This window comes from Phyllostomus discolor, chromosome 4 (genome assembly GCF_004126475.2).
Source record: "Phyllostomus discolor isolate MPI-MPIP mPhyDis1 chromosome 4, mPhyDis1.pri.v3, whole genome shotgun sequence".
Lineage (NCBI taxonomy): Eukaryota > Metazoa > Chordata > Mammalia > Chiroptera > Phyllostomidae > Phyllostomus > Phyllostomus discolor.
In genome coordinates this window covers 29713560-29735034 of record NC_040906.2, presented here as the reverse complement: position 1 = coordinate 29735034, position 21475 = coordinate 29713560, and the positions used below count along the sequence as shown (strand labels likewise).

Below are 21475 nucleotides of genomic sequence, written 5' to 3'. Positions count from 1 at the left end.
TAAACAGAAGTCCCTGATTCCAAGATGTACCAATTACCTCCATCTATGATTCCTAAAGCACCATATGAAACTGTGTAGTTCAAAGAACTGTCCCTGTATTTTTAAACAATGATGCATATAGTATATGCAGACCATTCATATAACATATCAGCCAGCAGTGTTTAAATTATCCCATAAATGTTTAGGGTTTTTAAATATATATGTATAAAGTATTTATTTATAGGTCTAAAAGTATCAACTATTACTGCTTTGCCCTAATTTATGTTCCCCACGAGCTGGCCAACTACAACTTTTAAAAGGAATTTGGTTTAAAAGATTTTGTCTGTTTGGCACTGACTGAGAGTGTTAGTCATTTCTGAGCTCACTTTTTTTTTCCTCTTCTGTTTATAATATTCGTAGGGAACTTCAAAACAGAAACCTGTTCCCCTATAAATCTGCTTCCTCTCGGGCACTGTGGAGATTAATTTGTCACTGCAAAGTCAGCTGGAAGTGTCCAGTTGATAGCACCAATCATTTCTATTTAATTTTTTTCTTGGGAAAAGAAATAAACAGCAACAATGTGCTGAGGCTTTTCTGTTTTGATGGGAGAAGTGGAAAAACTTGTTGAGAAACACTGATATAACTTTTAAAAAGTTAGAAAAATAGAAAGCCATTAAATTTTAAAATAAGGGAATTCACCATTGTTGGAAACTAAGTGCATTAAAAAATTAGATGACTAACATTTATATCCTAACGACAGAGGTGTTTGTTATAAATTCTACCTCAAGAGATAGTGCTTTAAAAAATGAAAGCATTTTTAAGGGAGAATTTGGACAAGAAAGGTAACCTAAGATTTGGGGTGATCACATACCTTAAACTTGAATTCCAATCCAGTTTGTGAAATACTAGAAACAAATTGTTTATCCACATCCCTTAGTCACTATTCCACCTTGAAACATTTCGTTTTTCTGCTATTAGCACCTGTTTTGAGCCTATTAGATGAAGGGCCTCTGGACGAACGGTTGCCTAACCTTAGGAACTCTTAATTAAACTTTTGTGAGTTTTGCACAAACTAAGGCTCCTACCACTTGTCAGGAGATGCTGTCCAAAAAGACACATGCAGAAATAGCAGCCATGCTTTTTTCTTCTCATCTTAAATCTCCCATGGAATTCAGTCTGAACAAATACATTGAAACACAGCTTTTATCAAACTGACCACTGATAAACATTGATAATTGTTCTTCCTGAGCTCTGGCCAGGGTTGCTCCATGACTTGAGCACCAGCCAGGTGCCCAGTTAGGGGTGCATAAGAGGCAACTGATCAATGTTTCTCTCCCTCTCTTTCTCCCTCCCTTCCCCTCTCTCTAAAAATAAATAAATGGAATCTTTAAAACAATAACTACCCTTCTTCATGAAAGATAATAGACAATCACAAGCTCAATTTAGAGAGACTGTGAAAATATGTTGGAAGCATTACAAAATTTAAAATGTTTTTCTTATAAATATATGAGAGCAATAAAATACATGCATATGCATTTTACAACATTGAGATAATACTGTTGACACTACTTTATGTTCTTTGGCCTTGACCCTGGCTCCTCCCTCTGCCTGAAAGGCTTGTCCGCATCTGCACATGGCTAATGGCCTCACTCCCCGCCTGGGCTCCAAAGCTGCCGTCACCGCCACCGTCACCGTGAGGCCTGCCTGCTTCAGATTACACCATTTCAAATCTCAGCTCGCCCCGTCCCAGGAGTCATGATTTTTTTTTTGGCTGTAGCACTTATCATTTTCTAACATGCTATGTAATTTATTATTTATTAAGCTTATTATTTATTGTCTGTCTCCTCACCCCCCTGCCCAGTGGAATATAAATTCTTTGAGGACATATAAATTCTATTTTGCCTACTGATGATAATGCCTGGTGCATACTAAGTGCTTAACAAATATTTGTTGCATTAATTAACTACAAATTCTCTCTACACTGTATCATATTTTCCATGTCTCTAACAACTCTTCCACAACATCATGCTTAATTGCTTGCATAACAGTCTTTCATTTAGGTTTATTTAATTGTTCTCAATTATTGCACATCTATAATGTTTCCAGTATTTGCTATTATAAATCATGCTCTGATAAATATACTTGTACATAAGTACATGTGCCTTTTGTTATTTCTTTAGGATTTATCACTAGAAATGGAACCCCTGCCAGGCAGCTATATACATTTTTAGAGTTCTTGGTGCATATCACCAACTCACTTCTAAGGCTTTAAACCAACTGTTAGTACCATTAGCAGTATGCCTGAACTACATTAGAATGCCTGTAACTACATCTTTACCTATCTCAAATATTGCCTTTAAAAGTCCATCTTTAAACATTTTTGTGCCAGTTTTGAAGATTTGGTCTTTAACTCAAACACGCTTTTTATATAAGGTTCAAGTTCCTCCCAAACACCAACCCATTCATTCTAACAGCACTGTAACAGTGAGAAGCGGGTTTTTTGGGGGGCTTGCCTCACCTAGCACTAAAGCCAGCTCTGCCGTAGTCTAACACCAGGATCCCCATTTCTAGTTCCTGGCCACTGACCGATCTCAGTCACCGGGCACTGCACTGGCTGGGTCTGTGGTATAATCCCTTCGGTCTTCAATGAGGCTCTAATTAGAAACCAGGAACTAGATTTCTGAGAATTTAGTCACAAAACTTACACTTCTACACTTGTGAGACAAATCATGGGAAAACACGTTAGGTTCAAATTGGCAGGGAGCAATCAGTTTCTTCCTTTTTTCCATAACTACATACTGAGACATGCTTATAATCACTTTTTTAAATACCTCTTCTCTGCAGAGGAGAAAAAGATGGCCCTTTAGTACTGCGTTCGGCACTTAGTAGACATTATTTCAATTTCACAGTCTCATGAGGGAGGTACAACTACTATGTCCGTTTCATAGGTATGGGAACTGAGGCTTGAAATTAAGGAACTTTCAGAGGTTACACAGCCAATAAACAGCAAGGCCAGGATTCAAGCACAGCCTCAAAGGCTGTGATTTTTTTTCCAGGGCTCTCCTCTACTCAATTATAGACACCATTTGTTTGAAGGCAGAATTCTGTAGCAGGGGTTAGTGACTGAAGGCTTTGGTGCAACTGCAGCCAAGCTGTGCTGTGAGGAAAGGTGTTTCTTATGCCTGCCCACCTCTTGGGTATCCAGTATTTTTGTCACTGCTAAGGTATTAACTTATTAACTGACTAGCAAAACATTACCGAACATGGCTGAAGTTGTGACACCTGCAGAAAAAAAAAATACTTGAGAACGAAAGAATGAAAGCTCAAATAAATGGCACCAGGGTGGTGAAGGGCTGGCAGCGGGGCTGGAGCTTTGGGGAGGGGTGCTGCTGCCTGCTCCTATGGTGAGCCCCCACACAGGGGAGGCTGGAGTAGCAGAGAGGCTGGAGCTGATGAGATCCAGGGGAAGGGAGACCATTCTGGGTGTGTGTTCCCTCTGTTCTAGAAGCCTGCTGTCTAGAGAAGCTTTTCCCCAGCTGCCTGTAGAACTAATTTCCAGCTATATGTATCAACTTGACCACACTGGTCAAGTTCTGAGGAACTTTCCTACCAGCTAAAAGTGACCTCTCCCCTGAAGTGTCCCCATCACACCCCAGATACAAGCTCACACCTGGCACAGCAGCAGGCCTCTGGGATTCTACCCCAGGGTCGGGAATTACAGCCACTCTTATCATCAATGGCTGTGCTGCAAGGCTCATTGTGTATCTTGAATATCACTCTGCAAGGGACTTTCACTGAATATCTGAGAAGGGCTTCTAACCTCTCTGGTCAGCTTATGAAATCATAGGGGAGAGTAAGAGCTGAGAGAGAGCCTCACTCAATTCGCTAGAGTCCCAGCTATAACCTACATTACACAGGAGGATTCAAATTAAAGGGATCTCAGGATTCTATTATCCAGTTTAAAAACAAAAGCAGAACAAAACGACACTGAGAACCTGTTAAACCACATCTCCGAGCAGGCGCGGCTCCCAGGTCAGGCTCCAGAGCACTGAAATCCCTCCTTGTGAACCAGCCCAGCTGCTTCCTTCTCTGGACGAGGGTGCGCTTCTGGGGCAGGTCGGCCTCCCCAAAGAGAAACACGCTGCTGCCCGGAACCTGCAGGACCAGACTCTCGGCGAGGCCTGTGGGTAGTGGGAGATTTTACAAAATTACAATAACATCATCCCAATAGGAGAAAATAAAGCACATAACTTTTTTACTGTGGTAAAATATAGTTAACACAAAATTTACCATTTTAAAAATTCTAAGGGTAAAATTCAGTGGCATTAAGTATGTTCCCATCATTGCGTCACCACTGAAGCATATAATTCATATTCATTTTATGCATCAGGGTTTGAGCATAATTTATTTTCCCATGAAGTTAGTCTCATAATAAAAGTTTGTCTTTGTACAAGGATGCTTAGAATTTCTAAGCCATTACAAACCTAATTTCACAAGGGAAATTACAAATACCTACCTGAAATGTTACTTCCTTGAGTATAAAGAGTGTGGTATACTGTCTCTATTACTAAATATAAATTAGATTTTGGTTGTCTTTTTATGGTATGAGAATAATGAAAAATAATTTTCTTGCTTCATTAGAGAACAAAAATTAAGTTTGATTCGTTCCACCATGACTTTGTACAGAAGAGATAATGGAAGAGGAGTGTTGTAAGAAATCCGTGGTAAATCCTTACCACAGATTTCTGGTAAGCAGGGACCTACCGGTCCAGGGAGGTGCTTTAGACTTTTCAGAATTCAGAACAGTGCAGGAGGCTTGCGGAGGGGAGATACAGTTAGCACGGACTGCGTGCTGTGGGCCAGCCGTTGTGCTAGGTGCTCTCCCTAGTTCATCTACTCTTCATCTCTCCATCTACTCTGTGGGTTAGTTTCTTTTCTTTCTTTTTCCTTTACTTCCTTTCCTTTTCTATTTCTCTCTTTATCTTCCTCTTTTTCCCTTTGGTTTTACTGTAGTATTTGAAAACAATTTCTGAAACCAGTGAATGGGAGGAAAAGGAGTGTCAGGGTAGGGGAACAGGTTTAAATATAAAGAGACAGAAATAATGAACAAAATAAAGTAACAAACAAAACAGAACCACAGGCATGTAAACGTGGAACAGACTGAAAGTGACCAGAGGGGAGGGGGATAATAAGGAAAAAAGGGGAAGGGACTGGACGAAGAACATGTATGAATGACCCAGGGACATGGACAACAGTGCAGGAATTGAGTGGGGGGTGGGATGGGCTGAGGAGGGCAAAGGGGGGAAATTGGGACAGCTGTAATAGAATAACAATTTTTAAATGATTCAATAATAAAAAAAGAAAGAAAACAATTAATGCACTGTGGGAACCACATGCAGATCCAGATTTATATAAATCTATCATAGGAAGACATTTGCCTGGATTATACACTGGGTATTACATGGTACCAAAGAATTAGCATTTAATTCATGCAATTCTATGTCTCAGATTTAGTCAGAAGAATACTTACTAGCAAGCTATTTTATTTGTGATATAAATTCCATATTCCAAAAGGCTTGTTTCAATTTTATCATTTTATTTTCACAATTAATCTATGCAGCAATCATTCTATGTAATTTCAAATGCTCACATCATGCAAATAAATAGGCCTTTTAAAGGAGATAAAAATTCTGAGTACTTCAAGCTCAAGCCTGTGGGAAACAAACATTATTTAAAGCAACAGCTCTGTGTTCATTTCCTATGAAGGTATGTCTCCCTCCTACAGTGGAGCCAAGCGTTTCCCGAGCAGGGACTTGGCGCATTTTCACCGATTACCAAGAAACTAGAACTACTGAACTAATCCTTGCTTTATAACTGTGCTTTCCCTCCACTGACAGTCATTTCTCCCTCTCTTGTGTTTGTGTAGTATTTTACAGCTTTTATTGGCTATAACATCAAATCTAATCTATTTAGATTACATAGTTAATCACGGACTTCTGTTTCTCCATCTAGGCTTCAAGCTCCCTGAACAATTAAGGTTTGTTAAGTTGAATGAATTGAGTTTGGTTCCTGAGCATTTTGCAGATGTTGGGCTCCGCAAACCTGGAACAGCAGTGCCTCCAAAACCTACAAGTGAGAGTAAGGGGGTCACTCTACTGGCAAAAAGGGGCCCAGGTTTAACACCAGTGGATGTACAATGTACCTTGGTGAGGAACCATGGGATCAGTCTTCCACCATGTTCATTGTGTTTTGTGAGCTGTCTTCAGAACAGAAAGCCCATCCACAGCCATCAAAGCCACCTGTATTGGTGGCTACCTGAGCCAGTCGGTACTGTCAGATAGGACAAGCATCTGAATTATCTTGTGCTGGAAGAGTATAATGCTCTATGCCATCTTGAAATAGGCAAAGCAGAACTCTGCAGCTTCCTAAATTGTTTTTTATTAAAAGAACAATACTTTTTAGTTTTTTTCCCATTTTTGACAAGTTTTCCCAACCACTATTAGTAATAGTCGTGGTCTTTCCATTTTCACTAGACTTAGTCTGAAAAGGCTGATTTGATAACAGTATTTTTAAAATACATTTTAACTGTCATGATTGGCTGACCTTATTTACTAAACAATGATTTGTAGCTATTTCTATACAGGTATATTTATCATTTTCTGTCAACGTTAGACTCTTCTATGAGTTTGATTATTCCTCTTTGCAAAAGGAGGATCAAAGCAATGAGACATTTCTTTGTGTAATAAGAAGTTTAAGCTTCATATTTTTAACTAAATGTTTTTCTCTGAGCCTATAACAGACATGGATGTGAGCACAACAGAGTATTTTGTTGAGGATATACAATAAAGTAGTCTGTGAAGACAGTATTTAAGAACCTGCCTCACACTAACACACTTCATGGCTACAGTGGTATTTAATATACTTTTCCCTTCTGCTTTTGTTCTTGTAAGAGCAATTTAGGACTACTGGTGTGAATGGAGTTGAAATTTAGCTGTTAAACAGAATTGCATTTCAGCAGCTCAAGAAACATAACTGGTAAGGTAATTTTTGTTACATTTTTCCATGATAGCCAAAATGCACAACTAGGAAAAAACCTCAAACCTGTCATTCCGTTTCCTCTACAACAGATAAATTGTCTTTCCTTTTGCCCACGTGCAGTATAAATGTATGGCTTATTTATTTTAAAGCAGAACTCTAATAATACCCCAAAGAATATCAGATCTTTTCATAACTACATAGCAATCAAAAGAGTATTTTCAAACCTATCACCTCATACTCAATAACAAGTAGAGGTAAAAAAGCACAGAATTTAAAAATTAAACTGGGTGCTAGACTTGAAATCTTACAAGCATCCTCTAGTTTTAGTACAGCTCTCTTAATATAGCCAAGATTTGTGTTTACTTGATTTTTTTATTTAGTATTTTTTAATGAGAAGAGGGAAAAAAAAGATTCTCTACCAGAAGTCACAAAAATTTCTCAGATGGTAAAACAGATAGCCCTAAAAGTTTTTGCCTAAATTCATACATATCCCTAAAATAAAGCTGGCCGATTAATCTTGCTACAGTACTTTGAAAAAGAAGACATGTGAAAATACAGTACAGTACTGTGATGCTGTACTGCCTCTAATTAAGTGCAGACTGGGAAAAATTTATTCTTAGTTTAGTCTATGGAAGGGGGGGGTGGAAATCTCTCTTTGCAATTCAAAATTATTTTAAAGATAGAGCATTTCTTTTCCAATGTCTTCATTAAACAGAGTCGTTAAGAATTGTCTCCCAACCATCTCCGAAGAGCAAAAAGCTACCCAGTATTCACCCCATATGCTCGGCTTTGAAGTGTGAAGCTGTGACCATCCCTCTAGTCTCTTAAGCCACCATCAAAGCCATCTCATTACGCCCAGCACTGCGAGTTAGAGCACCGGGCCCTAACCGCTCCAACACAAACACTGCATTAACAAAGCGACCGCAATATTCCTCCCCCACATGGCTAGAACTTGAAGAAATTTTTACCATATGTACTCATGCACGAGATACGAAAATTTATTGTGCTAGAACATCGAGAAGTACATTAAACATGCTGACTAGAACTGGATGTTATTCTAAGGGACTGAAAAAAAAATAAAACGCAGCTGATCTTTATGAAGAAAGAACAGAAATGTTAGGCTGAAAAACAAGATCAAGTACACTTCCTAAATTGCATTTCTACTGACACGTTCTGTGGCCTGTTCTTTCTTGAGGTAGCAGAAAACAGTTTAAGGGGGGGAGCCAAACCCTACAGCACATCACTGGATGCTACTCTTTACTCTGTCATGTTTCACTTCTAAAAGACAAATAAGCTTATGAATGATATGCTCACAAAAGCATCTATGATTCAAAAATAACAGGACTTGCTAAAAAAGAGTAATTTCATTTTTGTCACTGAGTTGTCAATTTATCATCAGCATAGTGGTGAAAAATAAAATGCAAAGAAAAAACGTGTTACATATTATGAAAACAAGGTCAGGAGGAAATGAGGATAAGCACTAGGTTAATTTTCATATAAAATTAATCTCTAAAAATTAGTTTCAAATACTTGTATGTAATAATTTCATTCTTTTCTTTTGGCTCTACGGAAATTCTTGCATTTGTGCCCAAGAAAGATTATTCAAGAATGTTCACTGATGCATTACTTGCAGGAAGAAAAAGGAGAAACTACTTAACATCCACAAATAGGGAACTACAAAAAATATAATATACTCAGACTATGATAACTCCACAGCAGTCAACAGAAATGAACTAGAACTAGATGCACTACCATAAAGAGAGTTCCAAGTTATCTTGCTGAATCAAAAAGTTATGGTATTATACCATTTATATTATAAATGCATACAAGTAATACTACACTGGATTTATCAACATATACATATTTTGGGTTGGCCAAAAAGTCTGTATGCTTTTTTTCCATAAAAGACACATTTTTCATTTTCACCAATAACTTTATTGATTTGTATATTTTGAGTATATCAGCTATCTCCTGCATGGTAGAACATTGATTATTCTCAATTAATGTCTCAATCGAATTACTGTCAATTTCAACTGGTTTACCCAACAATGGAGCATCATCCAGCAAGAAATCTCCAGCACAAAACTTCACAAACCACTTTTGACACATTCAATCACTCAGAACATATTTTATTCCATCTACAATATTAAATGGCTACACAGAAATTCACCAATTTTGATAAGGTTTTTTAAATGCTCGCTGATATGACAGCTGTCACAATGCAATCTTACAAAATTGTTCTGAATGAAGTTAAAGACAACTAAGTGCTACTAGAGCCATCTTACAGAAAAAAAAAAAATGAAATCTTTGGCCAACCCAAAACACATAAATAAAATCATGGGGAGAATTTTAAATTCAGTGTGAACCTACTTCACTCATACCATAACTTGGCATGGGTTGGTTCAGGAAACCATGAATGGGGAAATAGTACAGGTGAACTTTATCTTTTCCTGTAATACTTGAAATTAAAGAGAGAAAGAGAGAGAGAGAATTAATAAAAATTCCAGGCCAGGTGTAATAAATAAACAATTGTGAGAATTGTTTGTTCTACTGCTGTCTTGATTGAAAACTATGAGTAAGTTTCTCAAGCAAAATATAAGCAAAGACACTGAAATAGAGGACAGACTGACAGTGACCAGAGGGGAGAGAAGAAGGAATTTCAGGGGAGAATGGGAAGGGTTTACAGAAACAAATTTAAAGGACACATGGACAAAAGCTAGGGGGAGGGTGGTAATGGGAGGGAAGTGGGGAGGGTTGGGTGGGTGGGCTGGAATGGGAGTAAAAGGGAGAAAACTGTACTTACACAATGATTAAAATAAAATTAAAAAAAAGAAGACTATGAGTAAGTTTCTTAATGTTTCTATGTCTAGTTTCCAGCTACAGAGGGAAAAAATTCACCTACCCTCTCTCCTAATATAATTCTATAGAAATATTAGAATTAAGTGCCCCCAAATTCTTAATATACCATGTACTTTCATAGAGATATAGGAATCCATGAAAATGTATGATAATTAGTAATTTGGGGCATATCATATATATAATATATTCATAACATTTATATATATATATATATATATATATATATATGTATGTAAAATCTTCATATCCAGTACTCCTAGAATCTTATTTCCTTTATGAGGTCTGTCTGAAGAAAGTCCAACCATTGTTAATATAATGAGAATGGTTTACATGACATCATTGCAACCTGGCAGCCAAGGAGAGTAGACTAGGATGCACATGTGTGAACAGTGATGACTTCACTGTACTAGTCAGTGAGGGCGGTTGGAGTCATTGAGTGAGCGTGTGTACTACATGGCCGTTGCTTTCAAAATGACTGAGTAGAGCAATGGATCTGCATTAAATTTTGCACTAAGCTTAAACATTCCCCTATGGAAACTATTCAAATGATCCAGAAGGCTGCAGCTATGGGCAACTGGTGACTGGCAGCCTCATCACGACAATATACCCACTCACACATCACATCTCATGCAGTTTTTTGGCAAAACATCAAATGACCCAGGTGACTCAGCCCCTCTATAGTCCAGATTTGGTGCCCTGCAACATCTGGCTTTTCTCAAAACTAAAATCACCTTTGAAAGGGAAGAGATTTCAGACCAACAATAAGATTGGACTCAGGAAAATTAAATACAGGATAAGTGATGGCAATTGGAAGAACTGTGTGAAGTCCCAAGGTGCCTAGTTTGAAGGAGACTGAGGCGTCATTGTCCTGCATACAATTTTTTTTGTATCTTGTATTTTCTTAAATGAATGTCTCTAGACTTCAAGATGGTGGCCTAGGCAGACATGGCTTGCCTCTTCACACAACCACAATAAAACTATAACTAAAATATAAAAAAACCATCACTCAGAACTGATAGAAATTGACTTGAATTGAAGTCAACTATGGAATTAAAGAAACCACATCCATTCCGACTGGTAAGAAAGGAACAGACACAGAAGAGACTGGTCCCACATCCATGTGTGGTGGATAAAAATTCAGGAGGGATATATCAGGGGCAAGGAGACCCAGCCCCATACCAGGACCCCAGTCCAGGGTTCCAGTGCCAGGAAGATAAGTTCCCATAACTTCTGGCTGCAAAAACCAGTGGGGATTAGGTTGTTGGCAGAAATTTATGGAGTCCCAAGCAGTTCCTCTTAAATAACCCACACATGGACTCACCTACTCAGACTCACTCCCTTTGGGCTCCAGCACTGGGGAGGTGGCTTGAAGGGAACCAATGGCATGCAGGGGCAGGCTGAGATGTCTGGCATCAAAGAGAGCAGAGGCCATTGTCCCTTTTCTGGGCCCTCCTCCAATCGAGCCCACAGACTAGTGCCGTTACCTGTGATTCCATCAACTTGGCTAATACTGTCTAATATGCCTTGGAGATCCCCAAAGACTGTGCTCCACCCAACTTATGAGCCTACCCAAGCTGCTTTTCTATATGAATGTCTGTTTTTGGGTCATGCTTCATAACTTCCTAAATACTCTCAAACATTCAACAGCTGGCCTCAGTGAGCCCCAGGCCCAGAACTAGCAACCCAGATTAACACCTTGGTTTTGCCTGGAAATCTCCAAGCCCAGCACAAGTAGCAGCCATCTCAGATTGCTTTATAACTCAGGCAGGATGGCCCTGGGCAAAACATAGGTAGGCGCTGACCTTGGCCTGCACCACCTGGAAAATCCCAAGAACAGTGCACCCAGTGGATAGCTATAGACCACTTTGGAGCACCACCACCCTGCCCCTGCACAGCTGATCCTTCCACAGAGGATGGAGGTTGGTGGTAAGTCGTCACAGCCAAACCTTGCAGCTGACTGGCCTGGGTAAATCCTTCCCTTTGATCTGCCAATAGCAACCAAGGCTTAACTACAAGAGGAGAGTGTACTGAGCCCACATGAAAGGTGTACCTCGAGTACCAAGTTTGGGAGATGGAGGAGGCTGTGCCATTGGATCCTATAGGACACCTACTACATCAGGCTACACTAGCAAGACAGGGTGTCAGTCATAACAGCTCTGCCTAATACATAGAAACAAACACAGGAAGGCTGCCAAAATGAGGAGACAAAGAAACAAGGCCCACATGAAAGAGCACATCAAAACTCAAGAAAAAGAGCTAAATAAAGTGCAGTAAGAAATCCATCAGTTGCAGGATTCAAAACACTGGTTATAAGGATGCTTAAGGAACTTAGTGAGGACCTCAACAGCTTAAAAAAGATCCATTCAGAAACAAAGGATACATTAATTGAAATAAAGAAAAATTTACAGAGAAACAACAGTAGAGTGGATGAAGCCGACAATCAAATCAATGATTTGGAACATAAGGAAGCAAAAAAACACCATCAGAACAATAAGAAGAAAAGAAAATCCAAAAAAACTAGGATAGTGTAACCAGCCTGTGGGACAACTTTAAGCAGTCCAACATTTGCTTCATAGGGGTGCCAAAAGAAGGGCAAGAGCAAGAAATTAGAAATCTATTTGAAAAAATAATGAAAGAAAACTTCCCTACTTTGGTGAAGGAAATAGACATACACATCCAGGAAGCACAGAGTTCCAAACAAGATGAATGCAGAGAGGCCCACTCCAAGATGCATCATAATTAAAATGCCAAAGCTTAAAGACAAAGAGATGGGTGGGGTTGTAGGAGAATGGATAAGAGGTGAGTGGATTAAGAAGTACAAATTGGTAGCTACAGAATAGCAATGGGGATGTAAAGTACAGTATGGGAAAAGGAAGACCCAAAGAACTTACACACATGACCCACGGCATGAACAAAGGTGGGGGCATTGCCTGAGTGAGGAAGGAGGGGTTGCTGGGTGGAGGGGGGACAAAAACTGAGGACAGCTGTAATCGCATTATCAATAAATATAATTTTAAAATAAAAATAAATAAATCTCTATTTTTCGTAGCACATGACTGGATACCTTCTGGACAGACCTCATGGTATATAACATATACTTCATAGAAATGTATATATGAAGAGTTTGTTCTTTGTAGGGCATATGCTAATATAAATGCCACTTTGTACAGACATGATTATTATTCATTTGGAGAATTATCCTTACCTGGGTGACCTACCACAATTAACGCATTGTATTCAGTCCCTTCTTTCATTCTATCCTATGGTGCTAATTGTTTCAGGCGCAGATGCCATGGCCCCCGCTTCCTAGGGGGAAGGCACTCTACGATGCTTCTCCGATAGCTACAATAGCATCTACTATCTGGAAACGTGCACAGATACCTCTTCATTTATCTTCCCAATATTTCTCTGAAATACACACTGGCATACTATATATTATTTTTCAAATCAAGAAGCAATAAGGGAGGAGCAGTCTGCTATAGATCTTAGAATTTTAGAGCTGAAAGCACTTCAGAGATCCCCTGTGCAAGTAGTTTTCAAACATCCTGTCATGTAATCCCTTTCTTAAACAGCACCTTATTGAAAGCACCTTGATAATATAAGAGAAAGCAGAGTGATCCACTCTCTCTATGGTGGAAGGGAATAGCCTGGGTCCCGGTCAGCACCCTCCTCCATAAGGCCACAGAGAATCACTAAAAATGGTGACCACTGTCCTCTGGTGGGAGGCAGAGAACCGGGGACTCCACACACGGGCATTATTTCTCATAACCGTCTTCACAGGATGATATCATTCTCCACTGTGCAAATACAAAAACAGAAAGACTATAAAAGAGACTAAAATTCTTTCTTAAAGTCAGCTGGCAATTAAATGGCAGATGTGGAATATGAACTCAGGTTTATTTACCTCCAAAATGTTTATTTTGCCCACTTACCATTTGGCTTCCCTGCTAGCCACTCAACGTGATGTAATTGTTTATAGTCCACGCTGATCAGTAACTAATGAGCACATACATCCATATGTAATGGGTGGGCGGGATTAGGATTGGGCCTGTCACTTCCATATAGTGCTCCCCTTTTGTAAGGACCTCTCATTCTCTTTTAGAGGGGCTATTGGGAAGCTGGGGCTTCCCCAAAGAGTAGCTCAGATAGGACACAGCAAAGCACTGGGGACAGCCAGAAGTCCTTCTGCCAGCCAATGCATCAGCAATGTCTAAATAGCCTTCAGTATAAAGCCCACTCCCCACAACAATGAGGAGTTAACTTAACCCTTCCACTCAATCAGTGCTTCCCAAATGGCACACAGATAGTATGCATGAGCTAGTTCAGTTTCCTTGTGTATGTTCAGCAACCACACATCTTTCTGGCCACTGGACACAGACAACACTCAACCACCTCTCAGCAATCTCAAGCCTCGCCTAAACTCTTGCCATCTTCCCCCCACTCAAACAGGTCAAGTCCTGCCATGTGTCTTCCCGCAGGTCCTCTCTTCTTTGTCAGCTCTCAGCAGATGTCCACACACCCCACGCCCATCTCAGTAAATATCCTTTCGCAGAAAAACTGTTCATTGCCCACTACTGACACTCCTCCCACATAGGAAGAGTTCTGCTGGTCTTGCTGGCAGTTATGGGTTAAATTGTGTCCCCTCCCCCTAACCCCCACCAAATTCGTTTGTTGAAGTCATAGCCCCCAGGCTATTTGTACACTCAGCTTCCACTGGAGAACCTCCTACTGTGACTTTATTTGGAAAGAGGGTCAATGCAGATACTGGTTAAGATAAGGTCATAAGGGAGTGAGGTGGGGTCCTCACCCAATTGGACTGGTGTCCTCATAAAAAGGGGAAGTTTGGACACAGGCAGTATACAGGGAGAAGGTCAATGTGAACACAGTGACTTTTATAAGACGCCAACATGGAACAGATCCTTCCCTCACAGCCCTCAGAGGGAATCAACACTGCCGACACCCCGAGCTTGGACTTCATGTCTCCAGAACTGTGTTTGTATATAAATTTCTCTTTTCAAATGAATGCCTTGCTCTCTCCCAGCTTTCATTCCGGGTGGGAAGTTCAGGAGAGAAGCTGCATTTGCACAGCCTTCTCTTTCCTCCTCCTTAGGGGCTACCTGTCAGCAGGAAATACATTCCGGTCTACCCCTCCCTGCCACGAGCTTTTCAACTTAGGCCTGTGCTGTCCAGCGCTGCCTGTGACTGGCAGGGTAAGTCTGTCTACTGTCCAGTTGGATAAGCCCAGCTGTCTATATTACTTTTATCAGTAATAAAGTTAGTATGAGGGGGGACCCCAAAAATGGAATTTATTATAAAAAATTGTGTATTTATTCTTACATGTTTAAACTTCAGTCACCTTCAAAATACTCTCCATTTGATGCAACACACCTACCAAGATGTTTTTCTCACTGCTCAAAACAGACTGAACTTGTACATTTCCATGCCTTTTAGTGCTTCTGCCATTTTTTGTTTTACCTCTTCCACATCAGCAAAATGTTTTCCCTTTAAGGACTTTTTTCCACAGGGCAAGATCCGGTGAATAGGGAAGGTGGGGCACGGGGGTCATGCTGTTTTTGGTCAAAAACTGCCAAACACTCAGCGTGGGGTGGGCAGGTGCACTTGCAAATCACCCATCAAGAAATGGACAAATGTATTGAGTCTTTGAAAAAAAAGTCACTGAAACCAAACACAGTCTCTCACAACAATGCCTGCTGGCACACTGATACAGATGGGTTCCTACAACATTCATCTAATGGGGAAAGCTTGTGCTACATGGGGCCACCCTTCAGAAGATAATTCCATTTGGGGGATCCCTCCTCATAAATATCTCCATTTCTCATCTGCCTTTCTCTACTGTTGAATTGGTTCCAAATCTGGGGAAGGAGGAAATGCACTATTTTTAGTGGCCCAGTCCCCATCTTCCAGGGGGCAGGCAGTGAGGTGGCCTCCTTCCTTCTCTATTCTAGTGCTATGAAAAAAATGCAGCGCCCTGCTCTCCCAAGTCTTCTGCACGCGGTTGTCAAAAATTCAAACATAAGCCCTGGCTGGCGTAGCTCAGTGGATTGAGCGAGGGCTGCAAACCAAAGTGTTGCAGGTTCGATTCCCAGTCAGGGTACATTCCTGGGTTGCAGGCCATGACCCCCAGCAACCGCACACTGATGTTTCTCTCTCTTTCTCTCTCCCTTCCCTCTCTAAAAATAAATAAATAAAAATATTTAAAAAAATTCAAACATGAACACTGTTACTTTCTCATTCTCACTATGGCAATTCTATGCCCCTGAAGGTAGCAGATAACACAGCCTGTCCAGGAAACTGTCACACATAGGCTATTGGGGAAAGAAACACCCAACAATTAATACCTTGAGATGTTATCTTACTATATATTTCAGTTAATTAAAATTGAAGAATGATTTGTTTAAAATATATAATTTTAAGGGTCAAACAATAAATGATATTTAATATAATTAACAATGGTGTTAAAAGCATATTTTGTCACCATCCCTGTTGTCACGTGCTCTGGGCTCCGCCCTGACCACAGGTGACCATCAGATGGGCTGGCAGGTGCCTGAGGGTGTGAGAGATTTGGGTGATCCACTTCATCCCACAGGCCCATCTAGCATCACTATGTCACTTCTTCAGAATTTTCTAATTCTAGTGGCCTTGACACTGGAAGTCACAACAAATACTAGGAAGCAGAGATAAAAAGTAAAAGGAACTCAAGAAAACATCACCTAGGTCAGGGTGCCTGGGCTGAAAAAGTTAGTGTGGGATCAATCACCTGTTACAAATCCTCTGTTCGGGCCACATTCTCTGAAACACCATCTGTCATCATATAAAATCAACTTCTTGGGGCTGTAGATAAATACTCAAGATCAGAAACCTATAGCCCCTAAACTCTGAGTGCCCCCAAGGTTTCCTTGACAGTAAGGGGTGAATGTTAATTAAAGGCTCCCACTATAACCCCTGGCTTAATCCTAAGCATTCTAAGAAACCCTCTCCCTGGGTGAAGTGGTAGTAGGGAGATGGGCCTCCCAATTTTTAACTCTAAATCTTATAAGTGGCTTCTGAACTAGGACAGAATTACAAGACACGTACATCCAGGTGGCAAGATTCCATGCACTTCATTTATTCATTCTAATCAAAGATTCTTATAGTACATTTATTCTTGTCAAGAGTTTCAGTACACCCTATTCAGTATCCATCGAGAGTGAGATAGGGAAGGAGGGGAAACTAATACAAGGGTGCGCTATCAAGCTAGTCATCGTTGTGAGCAACTGGGGCTTGATGTTGCTGGACTGGGCCTTAGAATTACCCATGGTAGGCACAAAAGGCAGGAGCATTTACCTACCAGCTCTGGTCCAGAGTTGCCCTGTGATGTTTTAACTTGTTTGGACTTCAGATGACTGCAGAGCCAAAATAAGAGAAAAGAGTGTGGCTTTTTCAAGCATGATTGGGTTCATCTCTAACTGCCAGAAGAATAAGTGGGTGTATTCCAGTTTTCCCATTTGGCCTTTCCTTCCTCATTAGCACCTCCGTCTCCCAGCGGTAGATGCCATCCTGTTCATTTGTTAAGCCCGCAGCCATGTGCATTTATGAACAACCTGGTAATGTTCATCCACAGATAAAGTGTACTAAAGTCACTAGAAATCGATCTTAATATTTTAAGTACTCTCCCAATGCACTATCCCTTGGTTTTTCCACTTTTTATAGGGTGGCAGTATTATACAATTCTCCAACTCAGGGCTATGTCCTCAAACTATGTTAGCATGTGCTTGTAAAATCAACCATCATGTTTACGTTATGGCAACGAGGGCAGTGCTGATGCTGGAGAGAACTGTATCAGAACCCCGCATCTAAACTGACTAATCTCAACCACATCCAAGGTTGTTTTATGAGACAATCGCCATAGCAACTAGAGAATCAGAGTAGAAAATTCCTGAATGGAAAGTTGTCCCTGATTGCCAGATCAGCCCATGCCTTGACAGACTGTAATAAGGTCATCAAAGGGTCTCAAGACTGTCACACAAGTGTTGACGTGATGTGAATTTGTCATGGCACATGTCCTCCAAGTCATGAAAATGCCCAAAGAAAATCTAACAAGGCTGGTAATTCTAATCAAATTCATTAATAGTGTATATATTTTAAGATAAATCAAAAACTAAAAATCAATCAGGCAGAAGCTATTTCTTTATAGATATAACTAACCTAGCTAGTACTTTACCTTTCTAAATATTGCCTATTTATATAGCACTGTAAATACATTATTTCATTGGATTAATGACATAAAATAAAAAACAAGTTTCCGTATCATTTAAAAATTCATAGCTATAGTCCAGACTTTTAAAGCTGAATATTATGAACTTACATGTTAGGTAAGCTCATTTTCACTGGCAAATCACAGGGGGAATTTTTAAACACCTTCCGCCCTGACCCCTCCCCGCCATGTTCACGCTATCCGTCTATGAAGGTTTGTATGTGAATGGGAAACGGGCTCATGTTTCAGAGACACTGGTCCCCGCATAAAGACGCTGAGGAAGGAAGCAGTGGAGCACACACAGGATGCACTATGACCCACAGGGATCCTTCAGAGACACTGTCTGTGAAGGAGTATATAAGTCCAGAAAACAAGACTCAGTATCTTAAAAACTGAGTTAGATGTTAGACAAAAGAATGATGTCCCTATGAATTAACCATTGGTTCCAGATTAGGTGAATTCACTGTTCTGAAAGGATCCAAGGTAATTAAAAGTCATAAGGAAGAATTAAAGAAGTAGGCACTCCCGAGTAAAGGAGTGGAGCGTGGATCCCTATATTACTTTCACGTCTCCCAAAAACCCCAGGAAAGAAAGATGGTAAAGAGATATATTTGTTAAAGCACTGGCAAATTCAAACAAATAGAGAAGAAAGAGGAGGTCACAGTGTTGGAACTTGAAGGGCAGATATTAAGAGTGGTGGTTACTTCACAGGCTCAAGACAGCAGGAGAAACAGCGGCGACCTGACTTTTACCACGGGTACCCGAAAGTCCCCAGAACTGGCAACCTCACTTTGGGAGGGAAGGTAAAGGCACAGGTGCAAACAGGGAGACCAGAGGGAGGTTCATTTAAGCAGCAGTTGGATCCCCTCTTCCTCCACAAAGACAGGAAACTGCCTTGCCCCACACCTCTGGGGCAGAAGAACAAGAGGTAAAACCCAAGGGATTTGGGTTCGAGGATACTGGGCATGTCTGAGGGCGGGGTGCTTAATGAAAAGAGGGGCATTAAGAGAGTATTTACAGACTACATGCTGAGACTTTTTCAGCCCTCCTCCACAACTTGGCTCCTACCACACAGCTATGTCTACACTCCAGGCTGAAGACTGGAAGGTCCTTCTCTGGGGAACCTGAACAGCCCAAGAGGAAAGACCAAAAAAAAAATACAGACTGTAAGCAGTCCCCAGTGAAACAACCCAGTCGGATCAGCCTAAGCTAACAAACCCCACCTACACACTCAGAGCATCCACTCAGTCTTAGTGTTCACTCTCAGAGGAGGGTGCCAACCACGGACCACCAGACTTCTGAGGAAAGCCTTTAAAACATGGAGAAGCAGCCTTAAGGGAGGTTAGGGGCTGGAGAACACACTGCGCAGGATGAAGAAAATGTCAGAACTTATCCACTGATACTACATACATGAGACAAGACCAGGGTGTTATTTAAAATAATAAAAGAAGCCCCGGCTGGCGTAGCTCAGTGGATTGAGCACAGGCTGCGAACCAAAATGTCGCAGGTTTGATTCCCAGTCAGGGCACATGCCTGGGTTGCAGGCCATGACCCCCAGCAACTGCACATTGATGTTTCTCTCTCTCTTTCTCCCTCCCTTCCCTCTCTAAAAATAAATAAATAAAATCTTAAAAAAAATAAAATAATAAAAGAAACATTTAGAGAGTAAATGAAAAGCACTTGGAAACTAATCCAGAAGAAATGAAAAACTTATTGAAGGTTTGGGACATAAAGTAGAGAAAATTTGCCAGAAAGTGGTATAAAAATATAAGGTCATGGAAAAAAAGAGAAAATAAATATAGACAAGCAGTACCAGAGTTCCCATATCCAAATGAATGGGGCTTCTAGAAAAAAACTGAGCAAAGGAAAGAAATCACCAGTGGAATAATTCAAGAGACACATCCAGCTCTGAAGAACGAGAGTTTCCAGGATTCGAAGGGCCTACCAAGACTCCAGCACAATGAATGAAAACAGACCCACACAAAGGAACACCACAGGGATGTCAGAACTGTGGGAACAAAGTGGGAACTGTGGGAACAAAGATCTTCCAAGACTCCAGAGAAAAATGACAGCTCACACACAAAGATCAGGAATCATAATGGCTTCATAAGCCTCGACAGCAACATAAAAGTAAGAATTCAATGATACAGTGTCTTCAAAATAAAGGTAAATTATTTCTAACCTAGAATTCTATACCTAGCCAAGCTAACAATTAAATGTGAAGGTAGAAGAGCAACCTTTTTGGACCTGCAAGGCGTCAAACATGTACTTCCCCCCTCTTCTGAAAGCTACCAGGAGACGGGCTGCACCAAAACAAGGGCATACATTTTAAGACGGAGATGAACAGACAGACAGAGAGACAGATCACAGGATTCGGGAACCAGGGAACCCAACACAGAGAAAGACACAGGGAACACCTAGCAGATCCCAGGATGACAGTCGCCCTGAACGAACCGAGGATACACAGTCCTAACTGGAACAGTTCAGAGAGTTTTAGAAGATATTCTTCAAGAAGATGAAATTTATAGGATACTCAGCACATGGGATGTTGTACCTGAATGCACGGAGAAATTTTAACATGGAGTTTGGGGTTAAACCAGTGATAAGGAGATAAAAAACTAAGTAATCAATCAAAAAGATATTGAACATCTCCAGAAAAAAAAAAAACGATTTACCCAAAGGGTAAAATAATAATATTTTTAATAATTCATTGTGAATAATGTTTACCTAGTCATAATAATATGACTACTAAGTACTGATCCAAATTTTGATATAACTATCAGGTTGGCCAAAAAGTCCGCTTAGTTTTTTCCGTAAAATAAAAGACACATTTTTCATTTGCACCAATAACTTAATTAATTTGGATATTTTGAGTATGTCGGCTATCTCCTGCTATTGGCTTCTAGTGGACAGAGGCCAGGGGTGCTGCTAAACATCTTCCAATGTATAAGACAGCCCCACAGCAAAGAATTATATGGCCAAAATGTCAACAGTACCAAGAAACTTCACAAACCACTTTTCACGTGTTCAGTCAGCCACAGCACCTTCTCCATACACTGCACTAATCTTTTTTTTTTGTTTCAATTGTGTTTTTACTTTTCTTCAAGTAATAAAGTGTAATATGCTAAAAATGTTGCATATTTTCTTCCACCTTCAATATTATAACGACTGTATAAAAATTCACCAATTTTGATGAGTTTGTTTAAAATGCATGCTGATATGACAGCTGTCACATACAATCTAAAAAAATGTTTCAAATGAAGTTAAAGACAACTACACACTACTAGAGCCATCATACAGAAAAAACTAAACGAATTTTATGGCCATCCCAGTATATTGAGAGAA

General features: G+C 40.3%; 1 protein-coding gene across 4 annotated transcripts in view; it reads right to left on the bottom strand.

Moving 5' to 3' along the window:
- FTCDNL1 (formiminotransferase cyclodeaminase N-terminal like) overlaps window positions 1-21475 on the bottom strand; it is a 70766-nt gene that overhangs the window by 6311 nt on the left and 42980 nt on the right. For all 4 annotated transcript variants that reach the window (XM_036023128.1, XM_036023130.1, XM_036023129.1 and 1 more), the window contains exon 5: window positions 3975-4160. In XM_036023128.1, the coding sequence (XP_035879021.1) occupies window positions 3975-4160 (186 nt within the window). The remainder of the gene's footprint in view (window positions 1-3974; window positions 4161-21475) is intronic.